Genomic DNA, 16,975 nt, shown 5'->3' on the forward strand with positions numbered 1-16,975 from the left:
TTTTGGCCTCTGGCAGGAGAGCTCGCCTGTACCTGCAGGTAGATGAAAGCACAGCTCCCTGCTAAGCCGTAGCTGTCAGCTGGCATCAGCGTCGCCGGCACCGCGCCGAGCAGGACACAGAGGCCAGTTTGCAAAACACTTTGGTGAGGCAGGGAGCAGCCCCGGGCGCCCCAGTAACCCGGCCGTGCACCCAGCGCGGAGCTGCGCTGTCCCCGGGTGCGCCGTCCCCGTGCCACTGCCACCCGCCCGGCTGGCACTCGGCCGTGCCGGGGACAAGCACCGCCATCGCTCCCGTCCTCCCACAGGCAGGGGCGGCCATAGCATTGCTGCACATCGGCGGCATTGCTGCAATCAGCAGCATTGCTGCACATTGGCACCATTGCTGCACATCAGCGGCACTCCTGCACATCAGCAACATTGCTGCAATCAGCGGCATTGCTGCACATCGGCAACATTGCTGCACACCGGCGGCATTGCTGCACACCGGCGGCATTGCTGCACATCAGCAGCATTCCTGCACACCAGCTAGCGGGGGTCCACCTTGGGGGGGCAACATTGCCTGGATCACTGCATCTCCCGCTGCAGCAGGGCTGGGGACAAGCTGGCCGCTGCAGAGATGCTCACGGGTGAGATCGTGGCTCAGGTTCCCGGCACCGCAGCCCCCAGGCGTCACCCCCCCAGCAGCTCCCAGGCATCACATCCCAGCGCCCGTTACAAGCAATCAGCATTTCCATCCTGCACCAGACCCCGGCGCAGACCCCAGCTCCCTCGCCCCCCGGAGCAGGGCTCGGTGACCAGGCCAGCGAAGGTCACGGGGGGCTCGCGCCAGCCCACTGCAGCCGCAAGGGCTTTGTCCCAGCCGGCGTGGGGCAGGAGCGCTGGGAAAGCCATCGGTGTCCCCGCCGGAGAGCAGCAATTCCCCGCCGGGTTGGAAAGGCAGCGATGCCGCATCCGCGCATCCCGGTCCTCAGCACCGCTCCCCTCCCGGCCGCGCTGCCCCCCTCCTCCCCACTCCCAGGATTCGGGGATCCCGGCTCCGGCGCAGGTCCTGCAACGCTGCCTGAACCACCGGCCGCTCCCGCAGCTTCGCCCCGGCTCGGGATACACACAGCCGCACGGCAGCAGGGAGCACCGGGGCTGGCAGCACCGGCAGCACCGGCAGCACCGGCACTGGCCTGCACAGCAACACGGAGCTGCAACTCCCGGCCACCGCCATGCAATACAGAGCCGGGAAAAGGAAACCCGAGTTAAAGCCCAAGCGCTCGAATGCTTAACGCAATCCCACATCTGTAGGCGCCATTTCTATGCAAATCCAACCCAATCCCACCGCCTTCCTCACCGGTTTACCGGCACTTTGGCCGGAGGAGGCTGAGGCTGCTCTGGGCTGGGGGAGGCGGGGGGACACGGGGGGACACGGGGAGGACACAGGGCTCCACGGGGAAGTCCCGGCCCAGCCGCGGGGCTGTATTTCGGCACTACGGGCCTCCCAGGTGTGCCGCCGCACGGCACCGTGCCCGACCCACGCCGCCGGCTCTCAGCGCCGGCGGCTGGAGCCAAAGGGAGCCAGCCAAGCTTCCAGCTCGGCGGTGCGAGGGAGCATCCCTAACCCCTTTCAAACTGCTCTTCCCAAGCCTCGCTTTCTAAATGAGCATAAAAATGCAAAAAAGGTACGATTGCCTGGCAAACCCCCGCCGTCAGCTCGCTCCGGCGCGCAGCCGAGCTGCACCGCCGAGCTAATCAAGGTTTGCAGCAGCAAAAGAGGGGGCCCTGGCAGGAAAGAGCCAATTAAGAGGAGAGGTTAAAGCAATTCCTCCCAGCGAAACTATTGTCATAACAACTGTAGGGGAAAAGAAGACAAGGATTACTCCGAAAGGCAGGTTAGGATATTCAAGCTACTACAGGGCTTTTTAAATGTCATCTGGCTCAGCTCCGTTTGGGAAACACCTGGCTTGGAATTAGGCGAAGTGGCTGGCCAAAGGCCGGCGGGCGGCCGGCGTCGGATCTGCACCATCACGGGCAGGGGAAGAGCGCGGAGGGGTCGGGCTGGCTGGCACGCCTCAGCCTGCAGCGGGGAAGCGATGCGTTGTGTTGCATCGCATTGCAAAGTGTTGCATTGCATTGCATCACGTTGCGTCGGGTTGCATTGCGTTGCACTGCAAAGTGTTGCTTTGTGCTGCATCGCACTGCAAAGTGTTGTGTTGCACTGCAAAGTGTTGCACTGCATCGCATTGCATCGTGTTGCATTGCACTGCATTGTGTTGTGTTGCATTGCACTGCAAGGTGTTGTGTTGCATTGCATCACATTGTGTTGTGTTGCATTGCATTGCATCACATTGCGTTGCGTTGCATTGCATTGGGTTGCATTGCATTGCACTGCAAAGTGTTGCTTTGTGCTGCATTGCACTGCTAAGTGTTGCATCGCATTGCATCGTGTTGCATTGCACTGCAAAGCGTTGCTTTGTGCTGCATTGCACTGCAAAGTGCTGTGTTGTGCGGCAAAATGTTGCTTCGTGTTGCATTGCACTGCAAAGTGTTGCTTTGCGTCGTATCGCGCTGCAAAGCGTTGCGCTGCATTGCATTGCATCGCATCGCGTTGCAAAGCGCTGTGTCCCTTGGCCAGACGCAGCTGAAGCTCATTGCAGTGACAAAGCTGGCACGTCCCCCCTTACGTGATGACAGCACTGCTGCAGCTGCCAAGTCGTAAAAGCAAAACTCCCTCCCCCGGGGCAGGACCAAGCGCACTCGCAGCATCCCACGGCGTCAGCAGGAAAGGACTCAAAACGGCCGCGGACTGCGGGAGGCCGGGATGTGACAGCCCCGTCCCCACCTGCCCCAGCAGCGCCAGCAAACGCGAGGGCCCGCAGGGCTGGTGCCCCAGGGGAGGGCTGGCAGGAGCTGGGACCCCAGAGCCACCCAACCAGACGGCCAGCACGGCGTGGCACGGCGTGGCACGGCGTGGCACGGCGCCGGCCACGTGCCCTGGTAGCAGGGGTGCAGGGTGCAGCGGGCTCTCGTTCTTGGCACCTCCGAGGACCCGCCAGCGGAGGCACGGGCACCCGGTCGTGCCGAGACTCGGGCTCAGCCTCCGATACTCCCGTCTCCGCCGGGTGCTGAGCTCCGGCCGCGGCATTCGCCCACCTCCCAGGGTGCTCCCGAGATGGAAGGTGCTGTGAAAGCACCCATGGCACCACGACCGCGCCCCTGGGTATCGACTGACCCAACCAGGGCTCCGGCACCCGCCGGCGGTGGCGCGACAGCCGGCTGCGAACCGGCAATCGAAACCTTCCCATAATGAACACCTCGGGCCCTCTGCCGCCAACGCCGCCGCCGCGGGCAGAGCTGCCCCGACGCGTCCCCTCCACGGCCACCGGCTCGGAGCGAGCAAAGGCAGCGAACAGGCAGGAAAGCGCGCCCGAAGCGCGCCTTTTGCTCCTCGCTTCGCTGCTCCTCGTGTCCCAGCAAGAAAAGGGACATCCCCGCCGCGCCGTCCCCGGCGCCCGCTGGCAGCAGCTTCGTGCGCAGGGAGCACGGCGCGATGCCGGCTCGCCGCCTGCAGCCGCGGGCAGGTTTCTCCCCCCGGCTCAGGTCCCGGGTGCGTTTTGCAGCACGTTGACGGAGCTACCGGCGCGGCTGACCTGGGAAGGGGCTTGGTGCATGCAGGGGTGCTCCCGTTCCCCCGCGCTTGCTCTCGGAGGGATAACGCTCACCGTGGGCGTGTTTTACCAGGGGAAAATCCAACTCCTGGGAGTATCCACAGCCCTGGCTCAGGCACCCCCTGCACCCCCAGCCCCGGCTCAGGCACCCCCTGCACCCCCTGCCCCGGCTCAGGCACCCCCTGCACCCCCAGCCCCGGCTCAGGCACCCCCTGCACCCCCTGCCCCAGCTTGGACACCCCCTGCACCCCCTGCCCCGGCTTAGGCACCCCCTGCACCCCAAGTCCCGGCTCAGGCACCCCCTGCACCCTCAGCCCTGGCTCAGGCACCCCCTGCACCCCCTGCCCGGGCTCAGGCACCCCCTGCACACCCAGCCCCGGCTCAGGCACCCCCTGCACCCCCTGCCCCGGCTTAGGCACCCCCTGCACCCCAAGTCCCGGCTCAGGCACCCCCTGCACCCTCAGCCCTGGCTCAGGCACCCCCTGCACCCCCTGCCCCAGCTTGGACACCCCCTGCACCCCCAGCACTGGCTCAGGCACCCCCTGCACCCCCAGCCCCGGCTCAGGCACCCCCTGCACCCCCTGCCCCGGCTTAGGCACCCCCTGCACCCCCAGCCCCGGCTCAGGCACCCCCTGCACCCTCAGCCCTGGCTCAGGCACCCCCTGCACCCCCAGTGCTGGCTCAGGCACCTCCTGCACCCCCTGCCCCGGCTCAGGCACCCCCTGCACCCCCTGCCCCGGCTTAGGCACCCCCTGCACCCCAAGTCCCGGCTCAGGCACCCCCTGCACCCTCAGCCCTGGTTCAGGCACCCCCTGCACCCCCAGTGCTGGCTCAGGCACCTCCTGCACCCCCTGCACCCCCAGCCCTGGCTTCAGCATCTCCTGCACCTCTTGCACCCCCAGACCCAGCTTGGACACCTCCTGCACCCCCTGCACCCCCAGCCCCACTTGGGCACCCCCTGCACCCCCAGCCCCGGCTCGGGCACCTCCCGCAGCCATGCACCCACGCTCGGGGAGCCGCTCGTCCCGGCCCAGCCCCACCCGACCGCCTTGAGCTGTGACAGACCCAGGGCCCAGCCCAGCAGCACCAGGGGACACCCAGCAGCAGCACCCACCTCTGGGGCTCTGCTCCGGGCTCCCGCAGCCGCCCCGCAGAGCCGGGCACCGGGGTGGGATGCGGGGTGCCCGGCCGATCGTGGGGTCCCTGCCTGGCTCCCCCCATCCCTCCTGCACCCATGGGACCCGCAGCGGGCTCTCGCTCCCTCCCGACACCAGCCAGCATCGATGGCGGCCGTCTATCGGCGGGTTTCCAAGGTCAGCTGCAGTCAGTGTGAATTAAATCACTCCGCCAGCTCTCCTCCCTGGAGGAGATCCAGCCCCAAGAAGAATGGCACTACAGAGATTCACATGCCTTTGCGCAGCCAACGCGTTCAATGTCACCCGCCCCGGCTCCCCCGCCACCAGCCAGGGCTGCGCCGGACCTGCCAGCCCCTGCCCGCGCTCGCCCATCACCGAGGTGCCTGGCACCCTGGCACGGGGCGAGGGGAAAGGGTGGCCAAGCCAGGGCTGGCGAGCCGTGTCCCTGTCCCCGTCCCCACGCGCCCTATGCCTCGCCACCGGCTCTCGTGCGAGGGCGTGCAGGGAGGACATGGCCCCTGGCCGTTGGTGCCAAAAACCCGCGCTCACGCTCACGGCAGGAGGAGGAGGAACGGTACCTGGGGTGCCGAGCACCGGGGCCCCGGCACACGGTGACGGGTACACGGTTCCCAGCGTGTGGTCACCGGCACGTGGTCCCCGTGATGTGGCCCTCAGTGTGTGGTGCCTGGCATGCTGTCCCCAACACGTGGTCCCCAGGATGGGGTCCCCAGCACATGGCCCCTGGCACATCGTCCCCAGCATCATGGGCCCGATGATGCGGTCCCCAGCCCACGATCGCTGCCACACTGTCCCCAGCATCTCAGTCCCCAGCACATGGCCCCTGGCACACTGTCCCCAGCATCATGGGCCCAACGATGCTGTCCCCAACACGTGGTCCCCAACACGTGGTCCCCAGCATGTGGCCCCTGGCACGTCATCCCCAGCATCATGGTCCCAATGATGTGGTCCCCAGCACATGGTCGCTGCCATTCTGTCCCCAGCACATGGCCCCTGGCACATCGTCCCCAGCATCATGGGCCCAATGATGTGGTCCCCAGCATCACAGTCCCAATGATGGAGTCCCCAGGATTTGTCCCCTGGCACATCGTCCCCAGCATCATGGTCCCAATGATGCGGTCCCCAGCACACGATTGCTGCCACACTGTCCCCAGCACATGGCCCCTGGCACACTGTCCCCAGCGTCATGGTCCCAATGATGCGGTCCCCAGCACACGATCGCTGCCACACTGTCCCCAGCATCTGGGTCCTCAGCACATGGCCCCTGGCACACTGGCCCCAGCATCTGGGTCCCAGCGATGGAGTCCCCAGCACATGGTCACTGCCATTCTGTCCCCAGCACATGGCCCCTGGCACATTGTCCCCAGCATCATGGGCCCAACGATGGAGTCCCCAGCACACGGTCACTGCCATGCTGTCCCCAGTACGTGGCCCCTGGCACATCGTCCCCAGCATCATGGTCCCAACGATGCGGTCCCCAACACATGGTCCCCAGGATGGGGCCCCCAGTACATTGTCCCCAGCATCATGGTCCCAATGATGCGGTCCCCAGCACATGGTCACTGCCATGCTGTCCCCAGGATTTGTCCCCTGGCACATTGTCCCCAGTATCACAGTCCCAGTGATGCGGTCCCCAGCACATGGTCCCTGGCACACTGTCCCCAGCATCATGGTCCCAGTGATGCGGTCCCCAGCACATGGTCCCCTGCCCGCTGGCCAGGCTGGCGCTCGCAGGCGGGTCTTTGGGAGCATCCTCCCGGCCTCAGAGGCAGGAGGGGGCGGCCAGCTCCCCTTCCCAGCCCTGACACGCGGCACGAGCTCGCAGGGGAGGTAAAAATAGTCCCTGCGAGTTTGTGACGAAGAAGGGCTGGGAGATCCGCAGGCGTTTCAGACAGTAATTATAGCAGAGCAAGTCTGGTCTGCCACCCACCCCTGCCATATGCACCCACCCTGCGCCCGCCCGCCGCAGCCCCCTCCTCCCTGCTGCGCCCCGTGTCCCCGCGGCAGGGGACGGTCCCCTCTGAGCCCCCCGGGCCAGGCTGGAATGAGGGGAGCAGGGAGGGACGGCACCGGCACGGCCCGGAGCCTGCCCCTGCCCCGCTCCAACCTGCAGGCACCAAAACATGGGTGCTGCCCACGCAGCCCCGCGCCCGGCCTGGCCCCCACCTCTGGGTAGCACCCCCGGGGAAGGAGGGGCCCTGCAGACCCCGGGCGGGGGGCACACGTCCCCGCTGCAGCTCCGGCGTGGGGAGGGCACCCATGGGTGCAGGCAGGCACCGCGCCGGGGGATGCTCTGCCGTGGCCGGTGCCCAGCACCGCTGCTCCCAGCACCAGCAAGGGTTGCTTGAGGGAGCCGGGGCAGTCCCACAGCCCCGATTTCTGCCTATTTTATTTCTCCTCTGCCCTCCCTGGGGACAAGACCGGGGACAGCGGGGACGTGGCTGGTGCCACCCATGAACTGAACCCATTTGCACCTCAGACAGCCCAGAACCGGCTGCTCTCACCCCTGCGGGGTGGGAAAGCACCCCCAGCGCTGACCCACGGCCGGTCCCGCAGCTCGCGCTCCCCTGCCCGGCGGATGCCGACGCGGGGTCCCGAGGCTCGAGCAACGCTGCAGCCCCCCACTCCACGGGAGGGGATGCGCCGGGGACACCCGTGCCCTGCTCGCCCCAGCCTGGCACCGAGAGCAGCCGCGGGGTGCTGCCCCAGGGACGATGCCGTAAGGGGAACGCTCTGCACCATGGTGCAGGACACCGCGGAGAGGCACCGGTGGGGTCTGGATGTGCCACGGCTCCGGCACGCAGGGTCCCGGAGCAGAGCAGTGACAGCATCCGCTGCGAGGGAAGGAAGAGAGAAAACAAAGCAGTGGGGCAGGACGGGGCAGGACGGGGCAGGACGGGGCTGGACAGCAGGTCCTGCGGGCCTGGGTGCTCTGCAACCTTCTGCTGGCTCTTCTGCCCCGCCAGGCACGAGCCGGGGCCCATTGCTCACTTCCAGCCCGACCCTTCCTCACCGACACCGCTTTGCAGGTCCCGAACGACACCGGAGCAGCCGGTCGGCCCAAGGCTCGGCCCGAGGCTCAGCCCATCCCTAACAGAGCCCAGCGGGACCAAGGCTTCCTCCGTGCCGTGGCAGGACACTAAATGGATGCCACGTTGTGGCCTCTGTAAGCACGAGCTGCCGCCGTGCCCAGCGGGGCTGTGAATCCCGGCGGGGCGAGGGGGTGCAGGGGGCACAGTGCGGGCAGCGGGACCCCCGGGGGAAAGCTCCAGCGTCCTGCTGTCCCTCCGGACAGGCAGTTCCCTTCCCAAGGGCCGCGTCTGCCAGCTCAGCCCGGCCTCCCCACCCGTCCCGCTGCAGGAAGGGTGCTTTGCTGGGAACGGCAAGCGGGAGCCAGCTCGGTTTGCCTTCGGCTTCACCAAAGCCCCTCCGCCTCTCCTCACCGGATCCCCCCGTCACGGTCCCTCCTCGGAAGGCGTGTAAAGAGCCCGGGATGCGGCACGGGGGATGCTCCAAGCCACCACGCTGCAAACCAGCCCCCGCGGAGCCTGCAGAGCCTCAACTGTTGCCAAAAGCAGAGCCGCAGTGGCCGTGGGGCTCTGTGCTCCCTCCTCCCCACCGGCTCTGGGCTACCGAATCCTCCGGATTGCAGCCCCGGGGCGGCTGAGCCCAGCCCAGCCAAGCTGAGCCCAGCCGAGCTGAACGAGCAGCCCCGGGGTAGGACTGACCTTGCTGGGCCAGGCTCTGCCAGAGCCACGAATAACTCAGGCCTGCAGCCTGGCAGTGGAAGCGCCCGGCAGAGCCATTTGAGGAAGCGTCGGAAGGAGGAAAATCGATGCAGGGAGAGGAAACGGCCCTGAATTTCTGGTCATTAGGCCAGGAACAACCACATTTGCTCCCTTCACCCTCCCCTGCTGTCAGGGAGCCATTTCAGGCCGCTGCAGCGCCCGGAGCTGAGCGCGCCAGCAGACTTCTCCCCTCCTGCTCATCTGCATCTGCACGCGCTGTTTATTCCAAGCAGAACACAGCCGGGAGAAGATCTCTCCCCAGTTCGGCACTGGGGAGCAGCCAGCTCTCCAGAAGGCTTTGAACAGCAAAATCCTCCCCAACTTCACACGCCGGAAAGCAGCGGCGATGCCGCAGCGCGTTCCCGTGAAGCTCAGGAGCCGGCACCCTGCAAAGCCTCGCCGGCACGGCACGCTCCTCGGTACAGGACCCCGGCTCCGGCACAGGGCCAGCAAGGCCGGGTGCCTGCAGTCGCAGCTTCCCCGGGGCCGGGTGCGGTTGTTTGCGGCGCGGGTGGCAGCGCCTGCATCCCGCCGCCGGCACTGGCGGTTGTTGGGGAGCAGCGGCCACCCCTCGCCGCGCACCGTCCCCATCCCTCCCAGCCGTGCCGCTCTGCAGAAAGTGGGACCTTCCGAAAAACCCCCGGCTGCGCCCCAACCATCGCCGCGTCAGGCGGCTGCTGCCGTGCCGTGCCGTGCCGTGCCGCGCTGCCAGCCCTCCCCGAGTTTGCAGGCTGCCAGTAACACGCAGCAAAAATCGCCCATCAGTGCAAAAATCTGCAAAAGTCTGCAAAAGCCTTCCCTCCTCCGGGAAGAGGGATGCTGTTCCGGGGGGAAACGTTTTCCGCAGTCAAACCCCATCCCCTGTTTTTCCCAGGTCTGCCGGCGGTGCCGGCACTGGGAATGCCGCGTTGGGTAACCCCAGAAGGAGCATCCCGGGGGGCATCCCAGCCCTCTGAGCCGCACTATCCGACCAGAGGCAGGCGGATGCACTGGAAAACCGCAGGGAAAGCCCCAGCTGCCGCTTTCCCGGCGCGCGGGGGGCCCGGGTTGGCGCTCGCAGGCTCTCGCGGAGCAGAGGTGTTATCAGTTCGCTGTCAGCCTTCCCTTTGATGAGCCGCCGGCCCTGAGCTGCAGCGCCAACAAATCCCCAGGCATTAAAAATAAGCTGAAGCTCGGCAGATAAAGGGACGCGGGCGGCGGGACGGAGGGCGAGGGCAGGCCACCCGCGCGCCGCGCGGCCCGGGAGCGGGGAAGACGAGGCACGGCCGCGGTTCGGACACGCTCCTCCTCCCGTCCCTCGGCATCAGCCACGTGCAGCCCGCCGGTCGCCAATTATCAACCTCCCCATCGATCCGGGGACGACCGTGCACGGCACCACGGCAGGACTGTACCCCCTGCCAATCCAGCGACTGGCTACGGCACACACCGGTGAAGCCACGCACCGCCGGTGCCTGTGCCACGGGAGCGCCAGGGCCCGCCGCGCCTGCCTGGACCCCAGAGCTCCCAGAGCAGGAGCAGGATGCTCGCACCAGCGGTGCTGAGCTTCGGGGCTGGGGCAGGGGGATTGGGCAGCGCTGCCGCGTACGCGCCTCTCACCGGGGCTGGCTGACCGGTGAAATGATCCCCGGGGCCAGAGGCATAAAATAAAGTCTCAGGAGCACCGCAGAGCCCCACGCCCTTACGGCTGCAGCCCGTCGGGCACCCATGGGTGCTCGGGCACCCCGGGGCGAGCCGCCCCCCCGCCGGCTGCAGAGCAGCCCCCAGGCGAGGGGCTGAATCGCTTCCGCGCACAGGGGATATTTTTCCCTGAGTTATCTCGTGCCATCTCCCTCCATCCGAGTGATTAATCCCCCCCAGCTAATTAGAGCAGAGGGCCAAGAGCACCCATTTAGACTCGATTCAATTGCCTGCACGGTGGCGTAATTAAAAAAAGCTGCTTAACGGCGGTGCATGCCCAGCGCTGAAATCGATGGGCAGCGTCTGTGCGGAGCGAGCCGTCCCCGCCCCGACACGCACCAGAGATTTATTCCATCGCGGGAGACAAATCCATACCGGGGCACGGCAGCCGAACGCCGGCGGGCGCTGCGGCGGGGCCAGGGCCGCGGCAGCCGGTTCATCCCGCGCCACCGGGCAAATTCCACCGCGCCGGGTCACTCCGGTGGCTGCCCGGAGGGTGCAGCTCCCTTGCAGGAGCCACGGCAGCGCTTGCACCGGGCGCGTGCCGCGGCAGCGCAGGGAGCCGGCATCGGCACAGCGAAAGCCGGCAGAAGAGTCAGGAAAAACACATCAGGGCTGTTAAAGGGAGAAGCAACGCGCCATAAAAATCCCAGCTTTAGAAACTTCACGCTGCTTTGATGAAAGGGCAAGAGAGAAAATGTATTGTACTCCATCTCCGGGGCCCTGGGAATTCAGATGCCGTTCCCCGCAGCCGGGCTCCTCTCCTAACGTGATAAGTGCTGCACGAACCGAAAGCGAAGGGGCTGCCGCGGCCGGGGGGATATTTTTTCCTCTTCTCCCTTCGGTGCTTTCTGCAGAGGGAGGGGGGACAGAGGGAATTATCTCTGGAAGCGATCGCAGGGGTTTATTTTTACTGCGGGGGCCCGGGGGAAGCTACGGCGCTGCCCCTGCGTTTCTGCAGGCCGGGCAGCCGGCGGGCAGCGCGGGCAGCTCCGGGCCGTGGCGAGGCTGCGCATCGGGGGGACGCGGCGTTCCCGCCGCAGGGCTGGAGCACGGGGAGCGGCGGGTGAGCGGCCGGGGATGGAGGCAGAAAAGGCGGTGGAAAACGGGCGGCGAGAGCAAAGCCCGCTGTGCCAGGCTGGCAGCGTCCGGCAGCCCAGCGCAGGCAGCCCGGGCGAGCACGGCTGCCCCTGCGCACGGGCTGGGTTTCAGGCTCTCCCAGCCACGAACCGGGGCTCGTGCTGGAAGCAGCCAGAGCTGGAGAGCCCTTAAGGACGGCAGGACAGACGGACGGGCGATGGGACAGGCAGCAGGGTGCCTGGGAGCGCCAGCAAACCCGCGTCCCTCGAGGCTGCTGCCCAGGGCCAGCACACACCGGCATCGGCCAGAGTGCGGCACGACCGCAGGGCAGGAGACCCGGGCTGCTGCCTGCCCGCCTGCCCGCTCACCGCAGCCCTCCCCCCGGCCACGGCCGCGCTCGCCGTCCGGCACCGCGGCCACCCGCCGGCCAAGCCGCCTCTGGGTCCCCGAGCCCCTGCTCCCCTCAAATGCCCACAGACACCCACAAACGGGGCCGTGGCAAAGCCCGTCCCGCTGCCCACCCAGAGCCAGGGCTGGGCACGGTGCCGCGCGCCGGGGAGCGCTTCCCTGCCGGGCCCGGCAGTGAGAGGGACGTCCCACGGAGCCGCCGTGCAGCCGGGAGCGGGATATACTGGGAGAGCAGCGCACAGCAGAAAGATTTATTAATTTCCAATTAATTTTGTCTGCCTGGAGGTGGTGGGGGTAGCGGTGACCCCCAAACCGAAGAGGAGAGGGGACCATGGGATCTCATGGGATCCCATCGTGCCAAGATGGTGCTTTTGAGGTGTCTGACCCCAAACACGGTCCCTGCTGCCTTCGCAGCACTCCTGCCCGCACCGGATGGCAGGCTGCCCGCACCGGACGGCACGCTGCCTGCGGCACAGCCGGAGCACCGGGAGGTGTCAGGATGAGGACAGGAGGGCAGCTGAGGACAGACGGCTCGCCGCAGCCGGAGGACTTTTGTCCTTGCCGGTGAAACGCGTCCTCCCCGTGCCAGGATCGGAGCAGCCGGGGCTGGGCAGGGGCTGGGCAGGGGCTGGGCAGGGGCTGGGCAGGGGCTGCCCTCCTGCAACGCCGGGCACGGGCGGGCAACGGCTGCAGGGGAGCCCCAGCCCCAGGGGAGTCGGGGCTGCCGATACCTCGGGAGCCCCCCCCAGCAGCTCCCAGCTCACACTTAGCGTCTTACACACGCGCGTGCAAAGCCCGGCGGGTCCCTGCCCCAGCGCCCACCGCCCGGGGCGAGGGGTGGCTTGTTCTGGCCCCGCTCCGTGTCCATGTACCAAAGCAAAGCTGCTCCGGGACGGCAAAGGGGGCAGCGGCGGGGGTGCCGGGAGCGGGTCCCGCTCCCTGGCGTGGGTGCCGCTTCCCTTGGGGTGGGATGGGGTGGGATGGGGGCACATCCAGCTCCACAATTCCTACAGTGCAGCTCCCTCTAGTGTCACACCGGCCCTCCGGAGCTGCCACCGTGCACCCAGGAGGCAAGGTCACCGCCGTGCAAGGACAGCACCCATGAGGAGCATCCCCAGGGTGCAGGGACAGCACCCACGAGGAGGGTGCCCACAGCGCAGGGACGGCACCCATGAGGAGGGTCCCCATGGCGCAGGGACAGCACCCACAAGGCAAGGTCACTGCCATGCAAGGACATCACCCACAAAGAGGGTCCCCAGGGCGCGGGGACAGCACCCACGAGGAGGGTCCCTACCATGCAGGGACATCATCCACGAGGAGGGTCCCCAGGGTGCAGGGACAGCACCCACAAGGAGGGTCCCCAGGGTGCAGGGACAGCCCCCACAAGGCAAGGTCACCGCTGTGCAAAGACAGCACCCACGAGGAGGGTCCCCACGGCGGAGGGACAGCACCCACAAGAAGGGTCCCCACGGCGCAGGGACAGCACCCACAAGAAGGGTCCCCACGGCGCAGGGACAGCACCCACAAGAAGGGTCCCCACGGCACAGGGACAGCACCCATGAGGAGGGTCCCCAGGGCGCAGGGACAGCACCCATGAGACAAGCCCTAAGCCACTTCACGGCACGGCCAAGCCCGACAGACACACGGTGCTCACGGCCGAGGAGGCGGCTGATGAAACACCGGCAGCGAGACCAAAACCTCATCCTGGCCTAATTATTCCTAATATTCAATTCATCAATCTTGAAGGGGATGATCGCGCTCCGCCGGAGCGGCTGCCAGCGGCGATCCCTCCCGGGGCTTGTCACGCCGTCAAGCTGTGCCAGCTCTTCCCAGGCAAGGGAAAGGCAGCGGGGAGGCAGGAGGCAGCTCCGAGCCGGGCAGGGGAGCCCCGGCCCCGGGGGCAGCCTGGGGCGGGCACTGGGGGTGCGCAGGGCAGACCCCAAACCTCAAGTCCCCTGCGATGGGGAGGGTCCCCACAGCCACCACTCCTCGGGGACATGCCAGCACGGCCACAGCCGCTCAGCACCCGTCACCCATCACGCCCACGCAGGAGAGGGGAGGAGAAGGGGGCCAGAAGGTGCTCGGCGGAGGGGCGGCGGCTCAAGGGGCCACCGCAGCCCACGGGGACTCGCAGCCGGGGATGCCAAGAGCGAGGCTGGAGCAGTCGGCACTGGTCTGACTGCCGGGCCTGCCCGAGGATCCGGGAGATCCAGATCTCCCAAGGATCCAGGGATCGGCCAACCCAGGGCTCTGCGGGAAGGGACACCCTTCGGAGGGTGGCAGGGCTCCCCGGGGCAGGCAGGGCTTCCTGGGGCAGGTAGGGGTCCCCCAGGGCAGGCAGGGCTCCCCGAAACAGGCAGGGGTCCCTGGAGCAGGCAGGGCTCCCAGGGCAGGTAGGGGTCCCCCAGGGCAGGCAGGGCTCCCCGAAACAGGCAGGGGTCCCTGGAGCAGGCAGGGCTCCCAGGGCAGGCAGGGGTTCCCCAGGGCAGGCAGGGCTCCCCGAAGCAGGCAGGGGTCCCTGGAGCAGGTAGGGGTCCCCCAGGGCAGGCAGGGCTCCCCGAAACAGGCAGGGGTCCCTGTAGCAGGCAGGGCTCCCAGGGCAGGTAGGGGTCCCCCAGGGCAGGCAGGGCTCCCCGAAGCAGGCAGGGGTCCCTGGAGCAGGTAGGGGTCCCCCAGGGCAGGCAGGGCTCCCCGAAGCAGGCAGGGGTCCCCGGAGCAGGCAGGGCTCCCCCGGGGCACCCCTGCAGACACGCAAGGAGCTGGAGCTGTGCCGACGCCGCGGGCAGCGCTGCGCATCGGTGCGAGCCCACCCCGTTTGATCTCCCCGCGAGCAGACAGCTCTCAGAAGTCGCTAGCTCCCTGCCGGGGTGGGCTTTAAAAGTGTATTAAAAAAGGGGGTGGGAAAAGAGGGATTTTGCCGCAAAGATTGATGCTGACAGCGAGCCGTGAGAAGGCAAGGGCGAGCCACCCCGTGCAAGGCTGTCATTTCAAATCAGGCCGCGCCGCCAACCTCGAGGGACTGTTTTGATCATTAACGGAAAGGATTTTTTCATCGCTTTCCTCAATCAAATTAATCCGAAGTGAAAAACGTGGAGCTGACAAAGGAAATATTTATAAAGCAAACGAGGCAACATCAAAGGCGAGCAAGCGCCCGGCTCCCAAGGTTACCGAAACGGCGAAGGCAGGAGCCCGGCGCGTGCCGCGCAGCCCCAGCAGCGCGCCGCAAGGTTACGGGGAGCTTTAAACATGGAGGCTGGCGGCACGTGCAGCCAAATGGCTTCTTGCTTCTATTTCTGGGGGTCACTGGCTCCTGACCAGACACTTTGGGCACGGGGACGGCGGCAGCTGGCTGCTGTCCCGCTTCCCTCCTCCTGCTGCTGACAGCGATCCAACGGCGGCCGAGCAGCGAGCCTGCGCCGCTGCCTGCTCCTGCCGGTACCTCCGGAGGGACCGATCCTGCTGCCCACCCCTCTGGGTGCACTGAGCGTGATGCCTCGTGCCACAGCACCGCGCTGGGGGGCCCGGGAGGAAGGAGGGACCCTCATCCTCCTCCCTGGCACGGCAGTCCGTGCCGCCCGGACGCGGTCCTGGGGCCGCGGGGCCGCAGAGAGCAGCGGGCAGCCTCGGGGACGGCCGGGGACGGGGGCTGCCCCACACGGGGACGGCTCCCCCAGCACCCCGGGGCTGGGCACGGGGGACGCGGGACCGGTGCAGGCAGCACCGCGAGCACCAAGGGCTCTGGCAGAGCCGGCCCCATCCCCAGCCGCGGTGGGGACCCGGTGACCAAAGCCGGGGGCTTCGGCCACCTCGGCTCCTGCCTGCGAGCGTGCAAGGGTGAATGCAAACAGCTTTGGGGAGAAAAAGGGTGGTTTTAAGCAACAGCCAAGCACGGCAGGGTGGGAGAGAGCAAACCCCGCTCCGCTGCACCACCGAGCGGTGGTGGCTGGAGGAAAACGGGGCCGGGACCCCCTGGGGTGGCCGGCAGCGCTCAGACCGGGACCCCGCCGAGGCGCAGCCCAGCACGGGACCAGGACCCTCCCAGAAACAACTGGGTTTCCATTGCAGAGACCGGAGCTCTCTTCACAAGTGCCAGCAACATCCTCGCAGCCGCTTTTCGCTACGACAAGTGACAGACTTCCCATTAGAAAAGTCTCACAAGCTGCTATTTCCCCCTCCCTTTTTTTTTTTAATATATAAACAGGGCTTTGAAATGGAAAGATGCAATTAGGCATGGAAATAGTCCTCGATGAGCAGCAGCGAGCAGCCTCGCTATGAAGGAAATTGATTTTATTTGACCACTTTATGAGCATTTGAAAATTGCATCCTGAGCATGTGCTTCAGTAGTTAAGTGCACATTATATTCTTCATTCCCCTGAATTGCTCTAAACCAGCCTAGAAAAATACGCCAGGGAAACAAAGGGACATATAAAGCGACGCAGGTACACGGCATTCCTGGGAAATGGGTGCAGCTGAAAGCGAGACCGCAACCCCTGGGAGAGGCCAGCTCAATGGGTGCTCCAGCTTTGGGTGCACCCCGCAATTCCCCGCGGAGAGCCCCCGGGTCACCCGTAAGGACTCACGCGGCACCACCGGCACGGGCAGCGACGGCTCCCGGCCCCTCGTTAGCACCCGCCCGCGCCGGGGACGAGCGAGGACCTCGCCACCATCCCCGTCCCCTCCGTACCTTCTTCCCGATGAGCTTCTTGCGCAGGAACTCCCGGGCCTCGAACATGTAGGGAATGTCGTAGAGGGGCCTCAGCTTCCTGTTCTTGTCCTGCAGCGGGGGCAGAGAGGGCACAGGTCAGGAGAGCCCCCCAAAACCACCCTGTGATGAGCATCCCCGTGGGGAGGCAGCCCGCTCCCCGCTCCCGAGCGGACACCCCAAAGCTGGTGCGCCCAGCACCCCCCGCCCGCTCCCATGGGTGCCCTCCCGCTCCTGCACCCCGGGGTGGGCTCCCCGAGCATCGCCGCAGCCCCGGCTCTGCCGAAACCCCGAGGGGAGCCCCCGGCCGACACCAGCATCCTCCCACGAGGATGCGCCAGCAGCGCCAGGCCGAGCATCTCCTCCGAGTTTACGTGGCAGCTCTAGAAGGGGACAGGAGGGAGGGGAATTCGGGGTGGGGGGAGATGGCCAGGGTCCCTCCAACGAGCCGACCACCCCCACCGAGCACCCTGGCCCCTCTCGCCAGCCCCCCGGCCCCGCTCAGCCCGTGCC

General features: G+C 66.9%; 1 protein-coding gene across 1 annotated transcript in view; it reads right to left on the minus strand.

Moving 5' to 3' along the window:
* Nucleotides 1-16,975, minus strand: part of SND1 (staphylococcal nuclease and tudor domain containing 1) — a 134,365-nt gene that overhangs the window by 70,825 nt on the left and 46,565 nt on the right. Inside the window, exon 11 of the mRNA XM_082310600.1 lies at nt 16,445-16,534. Coding sequence (XP_082166726.1) covers nt 16,445-16,534 — 90 coding nt within the window. The remainder of the gene's footprint in view (nt 1-16,444; nt 16,535-16,975) is intronic.

This window comes from Platalea leucorodia (genome assembly GCF_965183815.1).
Source record: "Platalea leucorodia genome assembly, chromosome: 4".
Taxonomy (NCBI): domain Eukaryota; kingdom Metazoa; phylum Chordata; class Aves; order Pelecaniformes; family Threskiornithidae; genus Platalea; species Platalea leucorodia.